The 17,395-nt window shown below is 50.6% G+C and overlaps 1 protein-coding gene across 2 annotated transcripts in view; it reads left to right on the top strand.

Annotated features, from left to right (window-relative positions):
* The window catches only part of CDK18 (cyclin dependent kinase 18), a 74,554-nt gene extending 57,416 nt beyond the window's left edge, over window positions 1-17,138 (top strand). For both annotated transcript variants that reach the window (XM_037885150.2, XM_043533735.1), the window contains exons 9-16: window positions 965-1,088; window positions 1,586-1,706; window positions 2,152-2,249; window positions 2,996-3,101; window positions 3,646-3,688; window positions 4,756-4,846; window positions 6,313-6,390; window positions 9,133-17,138. In XM_037885150.2, coding sequence (XP_037741078.1) covers window positions 965-1,088; window positions 1,586-1,706; window positions 2,152-2,249; window positions 2,996-3,101; window positions 3,646-3,688; window positions 4,756-4,846; window positions 6,313-6,390; window positions 9,133-9,167 — 696 coding nt within the window. In that variant the 3' untranslated portion in view covers window positions 9,168-17,138. The remainder of the gene's footprint in view (window positions 1-964; window positions 1,089-1,585; window positions 1,707-2,151; window positions 2,250-2,995; window positions 3,102-3,645; window positions 3,689-4,755; window positions 4,847-6,312; window positions 6,391-9,132) is intronic.
* The last annotated feature ends 257 nt before the right edge of the window (window positions 17,139-17,395 follow it).

Below are 17,395 nucleotides of genomic sequence, written 5' to 3'. Positions count from 1 at the left end.
AATCCATAAGGTTCTGCCCCTGGATGCCTAGAACATTCCCTGAACGTTTGGAATTGGTTGCATGTGGCAGAGGGAAGTTCCAGACAAACACAGAAATGCCATCAATAATAATGATCATAATAATTATACCCAGCTCTTACCGAGTGCTTTTCATCAGTAGCTCTCAAAACGCTTTTCATCCAGTGGAGCGCCCGGCCTTTGCAAGCTCTGCCAATGAGTCAAAGAGAGAGAGGATCTCATGCTATGCTGCCAAAAAAAAAAAAAAAAAGGCCCTGGCCGTGAGTCTCAGAGCTTGGGTGTGCAGACTTGGGTTCACGGGGCTCCTGCTACAGCGTTAAAAGCAGCCAGGTATCGGTCCTGGCTCGGGCTGGAGCGTGGGCTCCGAAGCCGGAGGAGGGGAGAGGCCAAGCCCCAGGCTGAGCTGGAACAGCTCCGTGGCTACTTTTAACTCGTGTCTGAGTCTGTCGAGCCAGGCCCTGAGACAGTGGAGTGTATTCGTCGGGTCAGATTTGCATTGACACACTGAAGGCCAGACTGCGTAAAGAGGCCCTGGCTGTGTAGAGGGGCCTTACAGTGGACATGAATGTAATTTAGAAGTCAGTGTAATCTGCAGCCATGTTAAGGCCTCTGTACGCTGCCACATTGGTGTAAAGGGGCCTTAGCGTGGGTGTGAATCTGACCCTTATTCTTGTGCTCCAGGCTGGAGACGCAGCAGTGCTGGTTTTGCACATTGCTCCATCCAGGGGTGGCACCTGTACAAAGTCTGAAATCAACCCAGAGCTGTCCACTGTGATTTTTATTCCCCGTTACAGCTAGTGATCGTTACTGTTACAGCTCACGTTTATATCCACGCTGAAGGGTCCCAAGCCCATTGCAGGTTCTGCTTGTCCCTACTCTGCGCTGAACAGCATGCCAAGCCCTGCTTTCCCTCTGCTCTCACCCCTTCTGCTCCCCTCCCCCCAAGATTTTCCTCTTCCAGCTGCTCCGCGGCCTGTCCTACTGCCACAAGAGCAAGATCCTGCATCGAGACCTCAAACCGCAGAACCTGCTCATCAACGAAAGGGGAGAGCTAAAGCTGGCTGACTTCGGTGAGTAGGGCAGAGAGAGAGCAGCACCGGCCTGGGTTGGACCAGGTTCGGGCTGTGCAAACAACAGCGGTTATGCAATCCCTGGAGCTGCAGAGCAGCATCGGGCAGGGGCAGCCCCAGACACAAGCTTGCTTGCACTTCTCAAGCTGGTGCTTTAGTCACCTCTGTATGGAAACTGCCTGCTCACTTAGCTAGGTTTCAACTTGGTGCCTGGCCTCTGAGGCACACAGGTTAGGGGCTGGGCTTGGTCTGGGAATGCAGGGGGGCAGGACTCCTCTGGGAACACGGCTTCAGCACCTAACAGCTCCCATTTAAGCTCCTAAATGCAGTGGGCCAGATTGTCAGATGGGCAGCTCCAAATCTGGCCCACTGCATTTAGGTGCCTAGATGGGAGCTGAATTCTTTTGCAAACCTGGCCGTGCAGCTCCCTGGGATGGGCGCACTGCTGCCGCAAAACACAGCAGGAGCCGTCTTGCTAACATCCCTTTTGTCTCTAGGTCTAGCCAGAGCCAAATCAATCCCCACGAAAACATATTCCAACGAGGTGGTCACTCTGTGGTATCGGCCCCCCGATGTCCTGCTGGGATCGACTGTGTACTCCACACCCATCGACATGTGGTGAGCCGGCATCTGCATGCAGGGCGGGGTGGGACAGCTCCATCAGAGTCCCACATTAAGATTCCAAGCTCTCCGGGGCAGGGGAATTCATTGTCCTCCATGGGTCTGTACAGCACCGGGCACCCTGCTGCCCAGTTAAATAATGTTCAACAATAACACTGGGCTGCCGCCTGCTTCGGTTTCTGTGCCATGTCCTGCATCTCGGAGGGCACAAGCTCTTTGGAGCAGGGGCTCTGTGGCACGTGAACACGTGTGGCGCTGTGTGCATGGTTAGCTGTAATAATAGTGTGGTAGCTCTGGGTACTGATGTCTCTTCCAAGAGAACTGCTGGGAGCCTCATCCAAGGGCTGGAACTGGAAGAAACCAGGCTACGCTGGACACAGGGCAGGGACGGACTAGGACGGCTTTCCCATCTCTAATTCCAGTGTCTCTGCTGCTCCTTTAGGGGTGTGGGCTGCATACACTACGAAATGGTCACAGGACGGCCCATGTTCCCAGGCTCCACTGTGAAAGAAGAGCTCCATTTAATCTTCAAGCTTCTTGGTGAGTCTTCTGCATTCTCCCTTGTCTCCACAAGAGGGAGGTGGCTGGCTAAGCAGAGAGGGAAAACTGTAACCTCCCTGGTGCTGCTAGGCTGGCCTTTAACTCCCATCCTGTAAATCTGGTAGGATTTATGAGAGCAGTGGTTCTCAACCAGGGTAGGCAGAGGTCTTCCAGGGGGTACATCAATTCATCTAAATATTTGCCAAGTTTTACAACAGGCTACATAAAAAGCGCTAGTGAAGTCAGCACACACTAACATTTCATGCAGACAATGACTTGTTTCTACTGCTCTATGTACTATCCACTGAAATGTAAGTACAATATGTTAAAAATGAGCAAGTCAGCAATGTTTCACATCCAGTGTGCTGTGACGCTTTTGTGTTTTTATGTTTGATTTTGTAAGCTAGTAGTTTTTAAGTGAGGTGAAACTTGGGATACACAAGACAAATCAGACTGAAAGGGGTACAGTAGTCTGGAAAGGTTGAGAACCATTGTACTGGAGAATCAGATCCTTTCTATAAGGTTTGATAACCTTCTTGTAGAATTTGATAACAGAGAGAGAGAATTCTCTATTCAGTTCCAGGGGATGGTTCACACCGCCTATAGAATAGCCATTGTTTTTTAGTAGAGACAGTGGGGCTTTTCCACAGGGAGCTCTTCTCTCTAGTGTCATCTAGTGTCATTAAGAGCAACTTTCCATAGCCCATGCACAGGGTGATGTGTGTAAACCTGCCTTTCTCCCCCAGGCACCCCTACAGAAGACTCCTGGCCTGGAATCACATCCAACGAGGAGTTTAAGGGTTATCATTTCACCCGGTACCAAGCCCAGCCCTTGAAAAATCATGCACCCAGGTATCTCCCTTGAGCAGAGACCCACACTTGCACTGTGGTTTCGGGCTATTCACAAATGGGAGACTAGGGCGATGAGTGTTGGGGTAGGGGCTGGACTGATAGCCCTGGATATTAAGGATCTCCGCCAATCTCCAGAACAGGTGCAGGTGAAGCCAGCACCAGAGCAGGCCTCCTCCACTGTGCCCTGCTAATGTGCAAACAACTTGCCCTGGAAGGATGCCTCTCCAGGGGCTCGCAGATAAGTACCCATCTGCTGGGCTTATTCCATCCTTTCTGCTGAGACTGCCACCACACCAGATAGCAAGTGTGAATAATAGGGGGCTAATAGGGTCCTATACAAGACAAAGCTCCTAATATCGGGACGGTCCCGATAATACTGGGACGTCTGGTCACTCTATAAGGGGTGCCAATTAATACTTGGAACCCCGCCCACCTGATGTGCAGGGCAAGGCACTGTCCCCCATTGTGCTCGCACGGCCCTGCAGTGAGATCCTGAGCAGTGTAGAGTCTCTGGGGCGTGGTTACAGCCTCCTTCTTTTCTCAGGCTGGACACAGAAGGGATCGACTTGCTGATGAGCCTCCTCCTGGTAAGTGGCCTGACCGTCCAGCCAGACTGCAGGGGGATGTCTTGGGTGGAGCTGCCACCCTGGGGCTCCGGGGCTGCTGCCTTCCTTCCTGGCTACCTATCATCGTCCTCATCAGGGGGCTGGGACATGGGGCCTGGCCAGCTGCAGCTGGGAACACTGCACGCACAACAGCCGATCTGATGCTAACTTGGGATCAAGGCTTTTCATTGGGAAGCACACAGGGAGGGGCTTCTATCGGAGGAGCCAACTGGGATATGTCCTGCTACCGTCCGCCTTGACGAAGGCATGTTCGTGTCTGATCATGCGGCCGTTGGAGTCCTCTAGAGAGCTTCATGGGCACTGGATCAGGCCCTCGTGCCGTAGAGCAGTGGCAAGGGGTTCTGGATCCAACTAAGCCATTTCTCTGACCCTAACACCAAGGTCTCAGTAGAGCTTAGTACCAACCCACTCCCATTACTTCAACCCGCTAACTGCCCTGAGTTCACTCAGAAACTCTCATGAACTCTCCCCTGTGGCTGGACAAGCCCTTCTACCTTCTTCTCCTGGTTCATGTCCTCCTTGATCAGAGCGCTTGTCATTACCTTCCCTTCAGCTTTTAGAGACGAGCCCATTTGTCCCTGTATTTAAAGTCAGTGGAACTCCCGAACTCCAACCCAGCATCTCACCTGCGTTATCTGGTCGCTCACCTTTTCTCTGCTGCCAAGTTCCTGGTTCCACTTTCCTGGATTTGCCCAGAAACACAATGCTGCCCTGCAGCTGCTGCTGACCAGAAACAAATGCCATTTCCATCACGGCATTACTCCCCAGTGCCCACGTAGGTGCCCCAGCATGGGATTTGGACACCCTACCTAGGGGCCCTGATTGAAAATTGGGGAGCTTGTCTCCACCTTCCCTTCCCCGTCTTCTCTTCTCCCACGGAACCTAACACGCAAACACACACACTCTATGTGGTGACACACACAGAGCACAGGTAAACACCTGCACACACACACACTGCTTATGTCATCATTCACGCACACCCTCAGAGCTTATGTCGCCCCACGCGCCTTTTTCTGTGGTTTTTACAGTACGAAGCCAAATGCCGGATCTCCGCCGAAGAGGCCCTGCGACACCCTTACTTCAAGGCGCTGGGGGACCGAGTCCAGCTCCTCCCTGACAGTGAGCACACAGATTATCCTGTTGGGCTGTCCAAGGGCAGGACACAGCACTTCAGGGGCTGCCCAGCCAGTTGTTACATTTCTTACTGACACCCTTTGGGAAGTAGCACAGCCTCCCCCCGCCCGCCCATTGCTGAAAAACCCTGTGTCTGAGTCATGCGCCTCTGTGAAGTCCCCTCGTCGGTATTAAGCTAGATTCGGACACGTAATAGTAACAATACTTAGTAGGTTCAGAGCACTTTACAAAGAAGGTCAGGATTGTTATCCCCTTTGTACAGATAGGGAAACCAAGGCACACAGAGAGGAAGTTTCTTGCCCAAGCAGGCCCGTGGCAGAGCCAAGAAGAGGACCCAGGTCTCCTAGTTCCAGTCTAGTGCTTTGGCTATATTGCACCCATGGGCACTGGGCCCAGCCAGGCTATGTATCTAGGCTCCCTCGTCCCCGTGAGCTCCGCATTCGGGCTCAGCTCTGCACTAGGCAGGCAGGGAACACGTCTCACGTCAGGGCCCGGGGAAGGTGCTGAGGGGAGCTGGTAAAGAACCAGGTTTCATCAAAAATGAATTTTTTTGTGGAAAAAATCTCCGTTTTGACAGTGTTTTTCGTCGTCTGAAAAAGTTTCTCAATGAAAAATGTCTGGTGGGGGAAGAGGGTTTTTTTTAGTATTTTTGAAATTGTTCATGTTGCTAGTGTGAGGAACCTGCTTTTCCCCCTGACAAAACCAGGGAGAAGGTCAAGAAGAGCGTTCCTTTCAGAGTGGTAGAGACACTTTCAACCCTTTCTGACTCTTTTCCAACTGGCACAAGTTGGAAGACAGTCAGAAAGTGGGAGTTTCGCAGGTTTTCTCACACTTCCTTTATTTCTGAAATGTTTCCCGTGGGAAAACTGTAGTTTCCTATGGGAAAACTTCAAATGAGCATTTTTCCTGTGAAAAATTCCCACAGGAAACCTTCCCATTAGCTGCCCAGTTCCAGAGCCGATCAGGACAGAGCGCATGGCGCACCGCTCCTGTGTGAACGAGAAGCTGCTGAGTCGTCCTGCCCCACAGCAGGCAGTAGGCCTAACAGGCAAAGGCAGAGCCTTATTAACACCCGAAGGATTGTGCTTAAGCACGGCTCTTTAGAGAGCCCCATTCCGTGGCTCTGTGCCCGTTTAGAGAAAGGGAGCCAGGTACTCAGGCGGCTTGAAGCTGTGGCATATTAGGGAGGGGAATTGTGGGTCCAGGGACACCACAGTGTGAGGGATCTGGGGACTCTGGGCACTGTCGGGGCAGGGGAATTGTGGGCCTGTGGGTGCTGTGGGGTGGGGGATCTGGGCATGACAAGATGGAGAATTCATGGGAGCCGCAGAGTGAGCACCATGGGTGAAGCTCTAAGGGTTCATTGGTGTTTGGCTTCCTATGGAAGCTCAGATCGCAGCTCACCCAGCCAGTTGCATGAACTCTCAACTTCTCTCTTTCCCTTCACCCAGATGCCTCCATCTTCTCTCTGAAGGAAATACAGCTTCAAAAGGACCCTGGCTATCGAGGTTCAGCCTTTCAGCAGTCAGGTAGGACGCTGCAGCGGGGCACAGAGCCCTAATCTGGGCCCCGTGGGAGAAGAGGCACTCTAGAAATGCTCAGAGCTGGAAGGTACCGTGCTCTCTGGCAGCACCTTCCATCTGAGGATCCCAAAGCGCAGAACAAGCACATGTGCAATTAGCCGCACAGCCCCCCAGGAGGGAGATAGTGTCCTATCGCTGCTTTACAAATGGGGGAAACTGAGGCACAGAGAGGGAACTTGTCCAAGGTCACACAGTGAATCTAATTCTCCACTGCATTGCATCAAGGGGAGTCATTTACCCCCCAGGTGTAAAACACTGCCAGGTCAGAACCCTGTGCCCTCACCAGTGGCTGTGTTTCACACCCACTTCTCTCTCGCATGAATAACAACACGAGGTGCCAGGCAGCAGGTGCCCAGGCCCATTGAGTCTGTGGGTCTAGAATTCAAGGGCCCGCTCCTCCTCTCGCTTACACCAGTTTTACACCACAATCGGCTGCAGAGTTACTCCAGATTGACACCAGTGTGAGTGAGAGCTGAATCAGGCCCCAGATCTCCAGAGTCAGTGCTGTGCTTTCCCCACAAGAGCTAGTCCCTCCCATGTGGGCGGCCCTGTGAGGCGACAAGGCTTTGCCCACACTGGAGTGGGAGGGGTGAGTCCCAGCTCGGGCAGACGTACCTGTGCTACAGCCACATGGGCAGCAGGGGGCGCTACCAGCTCAGGGGCCAGTCCTGTCTGAAATCGTAGGTACGTACTGGGGCGGCTAGCCCGTCCTGCCACCGCGGCTACGCTGCTGGTTTTAGCACGCCGGCTCCATCGCAGGGGATGTCTGCCTGAGCTGCCAATTACTCCCCCAGCCCAGTGGAGACAGACACTAGAAGCAGCAAGGCCAGTGTGGGGAGCTCTGCCTCCGAGGCTCTGATTCAACCGATCCTGTCTCCTGCTGGCCTTGGGAGATCCTGGCCTGCACCGGGCTGGTGTGGTCACACTGACGCCCGCTGCAGTGACAGCACTGGACTGCATCCATGTGCAACGCCTCACGCACCTGGGATCCTGCCAGCCTTTCCACACCGTCCAGGCAGTGCCATGCGGGTGATGTGTACGCCGCGCTGCGGTGACCTTCTCTTCCAAGCAGCCGGGCGGGTCCCATTGTTTGTTTCTCAGATTAATGTCAGGGGAAAGTCTGTTTGGATTAGTGGGAAATGCCTCAAAGCAGCCTCTCCCCATCCCCTTCCCCGTATGCAGGTGAACACACCTCAGAGTCCCCTAGCTGATTGGGAGGAGGTTATTAGTGAGGGGAAATGACTGGGCCTAATTATGGTGTTATGACTAAGCGTCAGGACTCCTGGGTTCTGTTCCCAACTCTGCCACTGCCCTGCTGTGTGACTTTAGGGACGAGTCATGTCCCGTCTGGAGATTTGCTGACCTGCCATATCAGGGGTGGGTGGGTTCTCAGGCCGGCACTTGGAGTTCCACAGAAGAAAAGCAATACAGTACCCGCTGAGCGGGCCAGACACAGCTCCCAGGCCTAGCCCCCCAACACCCCACCTTAGAAGATTCAGATCCAGATCTTTGTCATGGACCAAACCAGAACCCTGAATTAGGGCGCTCATGACCAGGGAAGTTTGGATCAAGATTCAAATGTTGTGGCTGACCCTGGACCAAACTAAACACATCAGATCACAACATCCCTGAGCTTAGGGCGAGTTCGGCTCCAAAGCCTGACACGCGGGGCCCTTCTTCTCCAGCTTCATATTATTGACACATTTGTTAATATTCAGCTGTGTCCAGAAAAGCACAATGGGGCCAGTGGCCCCCAGGCATAAGTCCACTGGTTTGGATGCAGTTATGTCAGGGATCAGTCTTGGCCTGAACCACACTGCATGGTCTCCAGACTCTGTTTCCTTGGCTCAAAGGTTGTAGCGGACTCATACATTTTTCCACATGACTTAGCCACTAGAAGGAGACATTGCACCAGACTGTTAGTGGGTTACATCATCAAGAAGCATCTATGTTCTAGTCCAGAGGTGGGCAAACTATGGCCCGCGGGACAGTCCTGCCTGGCCCCTGAGCTCCTGGCCGGGGAGGCTCGCCCCCGGCCCCTCCCCTGCTGTGCCCCCTCCCCCGCAGCCTCAGCTCGCCGTGCGGGCAGCACTCTGAGCTGCCGGACTGCGCACGCCTGCAGGGCAGCGCGTCTGGTTCCGGCCGGGCGGCACGGCTCCAGACAATCTGCTCTCAGCGGCATGGTAAGGGGGCTAGGGCCGGGGGGTTGGATATGGGGCAGGGGGTCCCAGGGGGCAGTCAGGGGACAGGGAGCGGTTGGATAGGGCAGAGGTTCGGGGGGGGTCAGGGGACAGGGAACAGGGGGGATTGGATAGGGGGTGCGGTCCCAGGGGGCCTGTCTAGGGGTGGGGGTGTGGAGAGGCATTGGGGCAGTCAGGGGACAGGGAGCAGGGGGGGTTAGATAGGGGGTGGGGTCCCGGGGGGGCGGTCAGGGGACAAGGAGCAGGGGGGTTGGATGGGTCGGAGGTTCTGAGGGGGGCAGTCAGGGGGCGGGAAGTGGGAGGGGGCGGATAGAGGGCAGGGACCAGGCTGTTTGGGGAGGCACAGCCTTTCCTTCCCGGCCCTCCATACAGTTTTGCACCCCGATTTGGCCCTCAGACCAAAAAGTTTGTCCACCCCTGTTCTAGCCTTTCTGATCTCTGTCTCTCTCTCTCTCTCTCTCTCTCTCTCTCTCTTTTACTCTTCCAGCCCGAGGGAAAAGCAGGAGACAGAGTATATTTTAAACTTGGCTCTTGTTCCCTTTGTCACCATGGAGATCAAAGCACTGAGAAAGGAGAGGACTTCATGCTCCCACAGGACCCATCCACAGAATTACTGACTCTAACAGGAAGATACTGGAACGCCCCTCTACCATGGGGTGCCCTCTGTCTGCCCCCCAGAATCCCACTTCTCACACCAGTCATCCCACCAGTAGTTGTTTTCAAAGGAGCTCTGCCCCCAGTTGCTCATTTTTCATGTGACACCACCAAGAGTAAACTACTGTGTTCTGTACCCGGGTAAGGTACTTTAACTAGTGACTAGCTACCCTGGGAGTAGCCCTGAACTCAGGAGACTTGTGTGCCGGCCTTGTTACAGTCCTGTTTGCTGCAGGACAGGGAAGTGATCTGGAGTGAATAGGGGCGCCGCAGGCAGAGGGCAGAATCTCCAAGGATTGGCAGACAGCTGGGTGGTCATATCGCGGAAGACATTTCTGTGAATGCACGGCATGCCTCTGCTTGGGCACCCTGCTATGCCCACCGGTGGGGAAGTCAGACCTGGCAAGATGCATTGCACTGAATGAAGGACATGCTCTCACCAGCAGGGGACGCCCTACGGTGAGCCCCATCCAGGGCTTCCTGACATCAGACATTGAGTTGGGATGGAAACATTTAACGAGGGAGCGCTCTCCTTCAGCCCCTCCCCCCATGGTTATCAACCAGGGATCCCTCTTCCCCACCCCATAATTTGAGTCTCATGCACAGTTCCTGGGATTGCCTGAACGGCAGCCCCAGGAGGTGCAGAGGAAAGAGGCTGTTAAGGGGAAAATGCAGATTAGCTGGATTCCTCTGATCCCCTCAGTTTCCCCAACAACCCGACCCCCCCACCCCTCCCACAAGTTTATTTTCTAAGCTCTGACACCTGTTTTGCGGCAGTTCCCAGCCCCTCTGATTTAGCGAGAAACCAGTGAAGTCCCGTTTCCTACATCAAAATCATGCTGTGTTTCTAATCTGCCTTGCGCGGAAAGGTGCGTTTCCACTAGGAAGAGGACCCATTTCCCAGCGTGTGGCTCTGGAATTGCAGCAAATTGTCCAGCCAGTTGGGCCCATCTTTGAGCTCATTGCAAAACATGAACGAGCACAAGTAGTTTCACCTGTTGGTGCAAATGAGCTGTGAATGCACAATGCTGCGTCATTCCACCTTTGTGGTCGGCGTGTAAAGGTGCCGACCCTACCTCTGCAAGGCTGCAGGATCATGACCCAACTCAAACATAACACACCCTATTAAGCAGAAAACAGACCCACCTTTCACGACCTACCCGGTTCCCTAGGACTGAGCATATTGGTTTTGCCCCGTGTATTGCACACCTGCTGCACTCAATGGGACTCAAGTGCTTTGTTTGCTTTGCATATGTTCCTCCCCCTCTATTCCCAGGCCGTGCTCAATCCTTTCTGGTACAAGAAGGACCTGCTCAAACCTTCCTCCAAAGCTCAAACCAAACCTGAAACTTTTTTTTTTTTTTTGAAGTTTGAAAAATTTGTCAGAATTTTTTGATTGGTTGGTTGATTTGGGGATTTTTTCTATTTATTTTTTTAAGTTTTCATTCCCCGTCCAGCTACCTCATCCTCACCGATACCCATCATGACCCAGCTAGCACCAGGAAATGATGGGGCATTGCTCTAGAGAGCATGCATCATGGGCTGGTAGACTGACTGTGGGACTGGTAGGCAGGAAGTCCTGAGTTCTAATCCAGACTCTCCTACTCACACACCGAGTAGCCTTGGGCAGGTGATGGCACTCTTCTGTGCCTCAGTTTCCTCATCTGTCAAATGGGGCTAATAATCATTAGCTGCCTCACTGTGAGGCAAAGCATAAGTTAGAAATGGACCTGGATCTGAACTTTCCCAAAGCTTGAGGAGGTTTGGATCCAAGGTTCCAATGCAGGTCAGATTCTAAATGCTCAGCATGATCATCCCCATGAGATTCCCAGCCCATTCTATACACCAAAGCAGGTTGGACCAAGTTAGGCTCATCCCAGATAAGCATCCAGACCTGTGCATTGTGTGAGATTTGCCCATCCCTGGTAGGTTTCTTTCGGTGTGTGTCCAGTATACAGCTAGTTGGGGAAAACACTTTGTTTCCATCCATTAACTCATTCAGCACTTCACTGGGTAGCACGTGAGTGATGCGGCCAGCCTTTCTGCATGCATATAGAAATAGTGTTCTCTGTGCCAGCTGTATCAGGGGTTTTCTTTTGACATGTAAGAGGAAGGTTTACAATATTTGGTTGGTGTTAGCTAGAGTAAGTTTTAACCCCTGTTCCCCTTTAGCTATCCCTTAACAAAGCTTTTTGCATGAGCATTTCCTAGGTAGAGCAGGAATCTGTGCCATGGGCTTACTCTTTCCATTGCAGACACCTCTATTTGTGGGTGAGTAACTCAATTGACTGTTTACCCCATCGATGAAACTTCTCCTGTCGGCTCTGAGTCAGCAAGGGACTTAAATGTAGGCTCAGTTTTAAGCACCCGAGTAATCCCATTGATGTTAGTGGGCCTACTCACGTGTTACAAGTTAGGCACCTGTTTAAGGAGCTGTGCTAAATTGGGTCCCGTAATGTCGCAGCCTAGGGGTGAATATGGACCTAATCCATCTGCCCCCTTGTGAGTTATAGGGCCAAGTCCATCACTAGCCTGGGACAATGCTCCCCATCACTGGAATGTAGAGCACTCATACCCAGTGCCAGTGTCTTGCTTATTCTCCTACATACCTTGTCTGTGTTCTTCCTGCTCTCATCAGCCCCAGGCTCTGAGGACTCATCTAGTCATGTAAGTCGTGATCAGTTATGTTGTAACATCTGTGGCCGCCTCTGAATCACAATTGCTACAATTCTGTGCTTGGAGTCTGTTTGGGAATTTCCTGGCCACAGCAAGGATAGAACTCAGCGCTTCCTGCTCCAAAGTCACAGGCTCCTGCCACCTGAGCGAAAGGGGGATCCCCACTGAGCTTTCTGAGTATAGAGCCTATGAAGCCCACGTAGGCAGGTCTAGTTCCATCCTGTAGAAGTTGCCCTAGAAATTCTTGGTGTCCAACATAGTGAGGTTCTGGGGCAGCTAACGATTTGTTACACTGTTAACGACAGCGATGTTTTCATTGTCTTTGGGGCAGAAGAGGAAAAAGTGGTCTACTGGTGCTTGCAGTCTGTTTTCTGAGCACCGCAGCGCCCACTGAAATTAACTTTTGTCGGAAGTGCACAGTGCCTCTGAAAATCAGGCCCTGTCTGAATCAGCTTAAATCCTTCCAAGCCTAGGGACCAGATCTTCAGATAAAGGACAGACCAGATTTTAAGAAGGCTTACAGGGGAGCGAGGGCCAGTGGCTTGGTAGGGTCAATAGAATCAAAGAAATCAAAGGTGGGAAAAGATGTTATTAAGTCAGCTCATCCATCTCCCTTAGTCTTTTGGCTCTAACAACACAGGCTTCTAGCGCTGGGGCTAAAGGAGAGCTCCCTTACCTGGCATCAGTAGCAGGCACTTGGTCTCTAGAGAGCGCCACCAGTCTCTTGGACAAACACGTCAGCATAGTGCGTACCCTGCCTCCCACGCCAGTGCCGATAGGGCTGATTTTCAAAGGTGTTGCTGAGCATCTGAGGCGCCTGTTGGCTTCAGCTGAATCAGTGGGTGTTCAGCGCCTCTGGAAGCCTGCCCCTTTCCCCGCCACTGTCCACTCGAGAGAGGCCCACCATGGAAATACCAGGGAGAGGAGAGCAAGGGAGGCAATGTCACCGACGAGTGGAGTCATCCGGGGCTGCAGACTGGGACAGAAGGGTATCAGATGACCGTGACCGTGCAGCCGGGACTGTTTTCTCCAGCGAACGAGAAAGTTATCTCCAAGCCTGTGACCTGTATGCTCTTTACTCCTGCGTAGCTCTGTCCGTTCCCCCACACACCCTTCCTGAAGGAGATCTCTTGGGCTGGACACTGTTATTTATTAGCCTATTGAGCTGCTATCAGGGTGAGTTTAAGATAACACCTTTTGTTCCACTGCATTATTCCTTGCATAATGACAGGTTTCGGAGTAGCACAAAAGCTTATGCTCAAATAAATGTGTTAGTCTCTAAGGTGCCACAAGGACTCCTTTTCTTTTTGCATTATTCCTATTCAGGAGAGCGATAGCGCATGTAAATATTTGGCAGCCCTCTGAGCAGGGTTTGATTTATAAGCCCCCAGGACTCACTCCCTGGCAGGGCTTGGCAGGCTGAGTCCTAGTTGTGTGATCTCTGGGTTCCTGCACATGCTCTGCCGGTAAATGCCTTCCAGACACCTACATCGGAGCAGAAGCTTTTAGTACAGTGGCATGAGGACACTGGTCAGATCCTGAGCAAATGTAAATTGCCATAGCCCCACGGAAGCTAGTGGAGCTAGGGCCAGATATACAATGGTATTTAGGTGCCTGAAGAGGCAGATAGGCTCCTACTGGGGTTTACAAAAGCTTCTAAGCAGGTTAGGTGCCAAACTCCCATTGAAAGCCAGTAGGCGATAAGTATCCAACTCGCTTGTAAATCCAACTAGGCACCTATCTGCATGCTTAGGTGCCACAATATGTTTATAAATCTGGCCCCTCTGCAGATTTACATCTGCTGAGCATTCAGCTCTGTCTCCTTTGGCAAATGAATCCAGTTCTGTTCCACTGTGTATGTAGAGCGTTGCATTAATTTGAATGTTTTCAAGGCTGAAGCATTGGTTGTATTTTGTTTCCTAGGGTTTCATGGGCATTATTTGGTAATTGCTTGGTGCAGCTGAGCTGTTTGCAGAAGGGAGATGGCAAATGCAATTGATAATTTCATAGATGCAAGAACTAGAATAGAGATTCAGCCAGGAATCGCTGACCTACCTCGTCTGTTTGACGAGAAGCATGCATTGTACTGTAATATGGTATTGCCATGAGCTGGCACACTTCAAGGCTGTGATCAACTGGATTGGCTACTCCGGTTGGAGTATCAGCAACATTAATGGAGTGCATTAGCCCAGTTGTTCTTGCTGCACATCGAGTTCTTTAGGCGTGGTACTCTTCTCACTTAGCAAGGTGTGTATCAGCCAACTTCACTGAAGTCAGTGGAATGACCCCAGTGTAAAACTGGCGTGAGTCAGTGGAGAATCAAACCCTGTGTTACTAATCCAGTATTAGGTTTGTGAGCACAAGTAGTTCCTGGGTTTTGTTTAGCTCTGTCCCAGTCTGACAGCCAGTTCAGGCAAGGCTTGGAGAGAGTCTTAAACGAAACCTGCTCTATCCCCGGTGATATGTGAACCTTTTCCCCCCTCATGGCCAGCAAGTAGAATTAAAAGGACATAAGAACAGCTATACTGGTCAGACCATGGGTCCATCTAGCCCACTGTCCTGTCTCTGAAACTGGCCAAAGCCAGATGCTTCAGAGGGAATGAACAGAACAGGGCAATTTTGAGTGATCTGTCCCCTGTCGTCCAATCCTGGCTTCTGGCAGTTGGAGGTTTAGGGACACCCAGAACATGAGGTTGCATCCCTGGCCACCTTGGCTAATAATAGGACCTCCCCCGCATTTAAAAATGCTTTTTATAAAACCTAATAGAAAAATGGCCATGACTTTTATTAACTCAATACATTTAAATCGGTGGATTTAAACATTCTCCAGAACAACAGCACTAAGACCAGGAAGTGAAACTGATCAGTCTAATATCGCCTGATGAAGCACATACATGGAATAGTGGGTTAAAAGTAGAGCTGGTTGAAAAACTGGAAGTTGCTATGGTTTTATTTTTTTAATGTTCACAGGTTTGAGTGTGTTTTGACCAGCCTTTAGTGTGGTTGAAATTTTTCCAACAACTGGAATTTCAAGGAAACTTTTCTGCACATTTTTTTTTTTAATTTCTTGGGTTTTTTGTAGACTTTTTTAAATTTTTTGACCAGCTCTAGAAAAAAAGTGGGTTGGATTTTTCTTTCAAATCTAGGCAGTACTCCTTTAAAACGCTGTATTCTTCCGTCCCAACAGCTGATCTCTAGCTCCAGTAATGCCGATAACGCTAGTGTCAATAACAATGTCTGTGTTACAGGGCAACAATAAAACTTTGGCGACATAGTCATTTTATTTCCGACTCCCCATACACCTTTCCTGGCTCGACACATTTGCAGATTTTTGTTGCAATTTTAAATAGCAAAACTGCAGTGTGTCTGTTCTCATGGTAACGAGGAAATAAGCATTTTTCTCCCCCTCCTTTAAGGTGGATAATTAGAGGAACCATTTTCTCCTAGCTTCCGAGCTGTGTGTGTGTTTTCTCATGACTTGGCTTCACTCAGAAATGAGGTCATTGTTAGAACATGATCTTGAGGAGTTGATTTAACTAACATGATGTTTAACATGACTTTGCAGTCCATGTCATCTTGTAGGGGGAAATGGTGCTTAAGATCAGACCAGCTGGTTGGGGTTAAACCTAGGGGTCCAGCTGGCACCATATTAACACACACAGATTTCTGTCTGCACTGACTGCAAAGGTGTATTTAACACCACTTTAGTTAATATGCCTCCTCAAGGTCATGTTCTAACAGCCTCATTTTTGAATGAGGACAAGGCCCCAGTGATGCAAGAACCTTGAGTCACTAAGGCTCGGGGTAAAAGCAGACAGGTGGAGAAACAGCAGGAAGGTGGAAATGGCTGAGCCCTACAGATTCGCATCTCAGTGGGCTTTGTGCCTTAATATCTGCATGTGGAGTGGAGACCAGAACCCCCATGGGTTTGATTCTGCTCTCACGTGGGTATTACACTGGTGAAACTGAAAGCAGAAATAGATCCCTTTATCTTAATTAGGACGCTGTCACTGTGGCCTCTGATAGGAAGATCCCATGTCAGGTGCAGCTGCAAATTTTTGATGCCTGCAAACCTCACTCATTGGAGTGATCCCTACTCAAGGGGAGCATCCTCAGTGGAGTCCTAGAACCAGGCCATAACCAAATGCTACAGCATAATTCGTATCAGTTCAACCAACCGGCTCCTAGTGAGATCTCTCAGTCCATAGGGCCTGATCCACTGCTCACTGAGGTCTGTGGAAAGCCTCCCATTGCCTTCAGTAGGCATGCTGCCATGCCTCTGACATCTTAATCCCGAGGGGCCTGCACAGCTCCCAGGGAGGTGAAGTCCCCAGAGAACTGAAACCATCGCACCCCACACTACCACCATTTTCTAGCCCTCGTTGGCCAGAGTCTGCTCAGTTTCACCAGTGCAAATCTGGCATCCCACTGCTAAAGTCTGGATTTACACTGGTCTAACTCAGAGCAAAATATTGGCCAAGGGGGTTCAACACATGCAGTTCGGTCTTTGTGCGAATTGGGGTTGAAACTAACAAGGCCCCTTGTGCCAAGAGCCACGGATCTTTGCCTGAAAATATTGCTTTAGCTGTACTTTACCTGTTCTTCTCCTGTACTCTTGAGTCTTGTTGTTGAATGCACCTTGCTGTCCCTTCAGAATTTCTTGCTAGTGGTGTCCTGTGTTAACAGGTGCAAATAGTAAGAAGCCCGCTTTCTGGTTTATTCGTCACCTTCTTCGTCCTCAGCATCTTGCTTTTCCTGGAAGGGGAAATACACACACCCACGTGCGCCAGCCACCAAGGGTACCCATGCTGTGAATGTTCTCTGGTGTGATTCATTTGCAAATACAAATAATATATTTAACTATTACTGTAAAAACAGAAGATGAATTTTAAAAGGAATCATTTTAAAGGTTTATTCCAAAAGCTGCAATGATTTTTTTTGTATGGAAAGTTTCTCTGGAATTAATCGAAAGGTACAAAAATAAATAAAAGATGGTATCCTTGTGTCGGAATGTTTTATAAAGATCCTGCGATTTTTGTATTTCAGATGTGCCATGGACTGTTTTGAGAATGTGTTTGTTTTCTTGCTAAGGCTTATATTACAAATGTATTGTGAATGCTACGAAGCCAAGATTGGAAAATAAACTTTATTGAGTAGATGGTAGTTTTGTTTGGGGCTTTATCTGTTTGGAAGGGTTAAATGTCTGCTTTGGTGTGTAGTTTTGAATCAGTGAGGTTGGCTAGTGCAGTCCCTTCACTAGAGCTGGTTGAAGTTTTTCCCCTTACAACTAGGATTTCAGTGGTAGCTTGGTGCTTTTGAAAATCCCCCTAGGTGCCTATCTGTGTGTTTAGGTGCTTCAATACCTTTGAAAATCTGGTCCTAGGGCCCAGATCCTCAAACATGTTTAGGCACCTAAATAA

The sequence above is a fragment of the Chelonia mydas genome, chromosome 21, assembly GCF_015237465.2.
Source record: "Chelonia mydas isolate rCheMyd1 chromosome 21, rCheMyd1.pri.v2, whole genome shotgun sequence".
Taxonomy (NCBI): Eukaryota; Metazoa; Chordata; order Testudines; family Cheloniidae; genus Chelonia; species Chelonia mydas.
The sequence above is the reverse complement of the archived record's forward strand: the minus strand, read 5'-3'. Positions and strand labels throughout refer to the sequence as shown.